The 4,210-nt window shown below is 33.2% G+C and overlaps 1 protein-coding gene across 4 annotated transcripts in view; it reads left to right on the top strand.

Moving 5' to 3' along the window:
* Positions 1–200: 200 nt before the first annotated feature.
* The window catches only part of LOC106465131 (epithelial splicing regulatory protein 2-like), a 68,583-nt gene continuing 64,573 nt past the window's right edge, over positions 201–4,210 (top strand). For 2 of the 4 annotated variants that reach the window (XM_022392964.1, XM_022392962.1), the window contains exon 1: positions 201–442. In XM_022392964.1, coding sequence (XP_022248672.1) covers positions 317–442 — 126 coding nt within the window. In that variant the 5' untranslated portion in view covers positions 201–316. The remainder of the gene's footprint in view (positions 443–4,210) is intronic. The other 2 variants (XM_013925329.2, XM_013925330.2) reach the window with 2 other exon arrangements.

Raw genomic sequence — 4,210 nt, 5'->3', positions numbered from 1 at the left:
TGTGTGCAAAAGGTGGTGGTATTGGAGTTTTGCTTTTCAAAACAGGTACCTGTTGAACGTCTAGCCGTCTAATACTAGCTCCAGACACCTGCCTACGGTGAAATGCGCGCGCATCTCGTGCCACGTCTTCAGGTTCGCAGACCAATCGGTACGTGGGACAGATCGTTAATACGCTATGGAAGTGACTTCTAAAGTAGAAAGAGCACAGAACAGCGATTCGGGTTTTAGTGGTAGGGTTGTAGCACAGGTATAAGGGCTTTAATTTTTTTTTTCACACTGGGAAAACGGTAGTAGGAATCTTTTCTCTTCTCGGGCGATGGCGGTACGATATGCGGTGGTGGTGTACGTGGTGACAGCCGGGCTTCACGGGGAAAACTTGGGAGCTGACGAGCAAGAGGTGGTCCTCTTCTCTTGGTTAGTGGTGGACCTAGTTAACACCAAGGTAAGCAAAGCTGCTCTTCCAACCACGCGCTGTTCGGCTGGTGCGCCGTCACCTTTACCAAACACTAAGCTTTGAAAAACGTAGAATGTATTTGTATAATCTAAACAGTAACAATTTAACACTCATCGCGTTTGTGTTACTTAGTTTGCACTTAAAAATGTTTGACTAGTTACGTAGTTTGAGAAAATATTTAAAATCTTGTTTTAAGCTTTATCACAAAACTTATTGTTTCCCCCTTTTTTTGGCACATCACACAGCATTCAGCGGTTTTCTATCTATACACTATTACCTTCATTCTTCTGTCAAGGAGGAAAAAATGATATACAGGAAAACTTTCACCTTCGAAAGAAACTAATACATATATATTTCATTTTTAAAATACTTAAAATTGCTTTGTGAATGTTCACAGTGCTTTTTTTTCAGCTCAAAAATTACCACACTCGTTAAACTCTATAGGTGAATATAATCTTTACTCGCCTTGTGGAACTGATAAAAATAAAAATAAAAAAAACCTTTGTTATTAGTTGCCACGTCCATCATCAGCTGTTAGGCTTAGTCGACCTCCGCTCAAAACAGGTGGTTAGATTTTCTTCAACCAATCAATGCTCTAGTAGCGCGTGCGACGAACGACGCAACAGGTTCGAGGTGCGGCAGCGACGTGAAACAACAATATGTGTGCATTATCAATTGAAGATTCCTGTACTCCATTAAACAAATATTACTATCAAAAATCGTAAGTGTTAATAAGAACTTTTTCATGCAGACGATTTCAAAGCCATTAAACTTGACCGGGTCGAACACGAGGCTTTTGCTGTTACTCAAACATCAGTTTATTAGTTTTTGTTTAGTTTCACAATCCATTTTCATTTCTCGGACAATGTGTGTTAAACGAAACTTTAAACAGTTGCTAAATTACGTTTGTTTAGTTTTGGCTAACTTTTTGTTCTATTATCATTCATAAGTTAATAACGCCGTGTGTTTGATATATGAAAGCTGGAAAGGAGGAAGTGAAAAGTTTTATTAAGCGTAATTGGTAAACTTTTGTTACAAACCAGAGTTAAAGCACGTTTACTTTAATAATTTCAACTTTCCAAAAAATAACAAGTTCTAACGGTAACCTCAATGACATGTGATTAACTGAGTCAACATGAACTTTATTTGAAATAAAAGTTGTTGTTTTTCCATACAGTTTCAAATGTACATAAAATAATTAATTTTGATAAACATGAAATACAGAATCATATAAAAAAATAAATATTGGTAACACCAATGATTAAAGAGAAGTCTTCTTAAGCCTATGTAACAGACTCTTTGTTACATATAAAGTTAACTTTTCATTACGTTTTGAAGTCTCTAGAATATATATATATTTTTTTTCGCTCTTTGACTTATTTCCCTATCATGGTAAGTTTCTTGCCATTGGCTGCTTTACTGGTGTCGTCATGCGAGAAGAACTTTAATGGTATTGGTAACTGTATTATCTTATTTTATTTCTGGACACAACTTCTCTGACAAGTTTTTATTCCAAATTCATTTCTCGCCAAAACTGTATTTCTTCAATATTTATCACTTGACTCAAAAGTTTCTATTCGTTATGTTTCCTGATGTGTTTGTGTTTTTATTTCAAGTTAAAAATATACTTTACACCTTCCATTGTAGGGGACTTAAAAGTCTTCAAAGATCATTTTCTACCTTCGTTCTTGAGGATTGATCTGCCTTGCTGTTTTGACTATTTCTGTAGTTTCAGTATAACTACTTCCTATTTTCAACATTTTTTTTCAGTTTCTTATTTACCCTGTAACACTTGGCCCTCTATCTCTTCACTCGTTCTTTCTCTCTTTTTCTGAGCTGTATATCCTAAAATACTTTCACCGCTGACTTCACATTGTGCTTTTTTATATTCTTCTTCTTCTTGAAGCCTTTTCAAATCTACAATTATTTTGATTTATTCGCCACCATTTTCTTTGGCGTCTTCGTTCTGTTTTAATACGTTAAGCCAATGGTTTATAATTTCTTTTGTAAGATTCTCATTTCTTCTTTAAACATAACTTCCTTTTCTTTTCTGAATCTTAATTTTGCTCTGTTCTTCCGCATTTGTCCAGCTTACTACGCTAAAAATCGGGTTTCAATACTCGTGATGAACAAACAACATGTGAAGCTTTAATCTTCGCAACAAACCAAACCAATCTAGGTCAAAACCTTTTTGAAAAAAAAAGAAGAGAGGATGTGTTGAATACATCATTTAGGTTACAATTTAAATGGTAAGCCAGATGCAACGTTGCTATTATACCAATATATTCATAACAAATCTAATAGATTAAAGTGTTTAGATGATCTATACTTAATAAACTGTGGTGATCTAAATGACTGTTATGAAACATCTCACCTGAATTCTTATTAATTTTGGACGAAAAATTAAACATATACACGCTATCTTCAAACTAGCCTTCATCTTGTTTTTACACTTATAATGCTGCCCTCTGTGGACATTTTACTTTAATAAAAACAGCAACAAACAAACAAACAACAATCACTGGAAAAACGTTTTCTAATATTTTCAGATATTGTAACCCAAATGACACTTTTTGAGTGGAATACTTTCAGAATTTGTTTTTATTACTAAACAAAGAGTAGACTAAATGAAACTTTCAAATTAATATTCCTGGAAGTTTTCGTGCACGAATTAAATTTTTATCTTTAAAATTAGATTATTCCCTTACTTCAAATACATAATATGTAATTGTGGAAAGATAAATAATCTCCCCCCCCCCAAAAAAAAATACTTGTTCAGACCTCAAAATTCTCATATAGAAGTCATCGTAGCGACAAGAATTTAGAAAATAAGTTGGGAAGACCTACGATTAACTGTTTATTTGATGTGTGTTTTATATATTCACAGTTAGATATAAATTTTCTGATGGACTCAAAGGGGTTGGTTGTTTGAGCTGTAATTTGTACATTACCAAAATAGGGGAAAAGTGTTCGAATAACCTAATATATTGTTTTGTCGATAAATAAAAACTGTGCTTTGGAAACAAATCTCTCATAATCAGTTGGTAAAACAAACTATAGACCAAATGGGTGAGAGAAAATTATGGGATTGACAAACTTGTTCATACTCAGCATTTACATATTATTTTGTAAGTCTTCAGTTACGCCGTAGATGGTTATAATGGTGTATTAAACAGTTTACTACTCTGTTGCTGTAATTAGTTAAAATGTTGTATTAAACAGTTTATTGCTCTGTTGTTTTAGTTGGTTATAATGGTGTATTGAACAATTTACTACACTGTTGTTGTAGTTGGTTATAATGGTGTATTAAACAGTTTACTACTCTGTTGCTGTAATTGGTTAAAATGTTATATTAAACAGTTTATTGCTCTGTTGTTGTAGTTGGTTATAATGGTGTATTAAACAGTTTATTGCTCTGTTGTTTTAGTTGGTTATAATGGTGTATTAAACAGTTTACTACTCTGTTGCTGTAATTGGTTAAAATGTTATAGTAAACAGTTTATTGCTCTGTTGTTGTAGTTGGTTATAATGGTGTATTAAACAGTTTATTGCTCTGTTGTTGTAATTGGTTATAATGGTGTATTAAACAATTTACTATTCTGTTGCTGTAGTTAATTATAACAGTGTATTAAACAGTTTACTATTCTGTTGCTGTAGTTAATTATAACGGTGTATTAAACAGTTTACTAGTCTGTTGCTGTAGTTGATTGTAATGGAGTGAGCTCCGAAGAATGTAATGGATGAAATAGATTGTGA

Source organism: Limulus polyphemus, unplaced genomic scaffold, assembly GCF_000517525.1.
Source record: "Limulus polyphemus unplaced genomic scaffold, Limulus_polyphemus-2.1.2 Scaffold1846, whole genome shotgun sequence".
Lineage (NCBI taxonomy): Eukaryota > Metazoa > Arthropoda > Merostomata > Xiphosura > Limulidae > Limulus > Limulus polyphemus.
The sequence above is the reverse complement of the archived record's forward strand: the minus strand, read 5'-3'. Positions and strand labels throughout refer to the sequence as shown.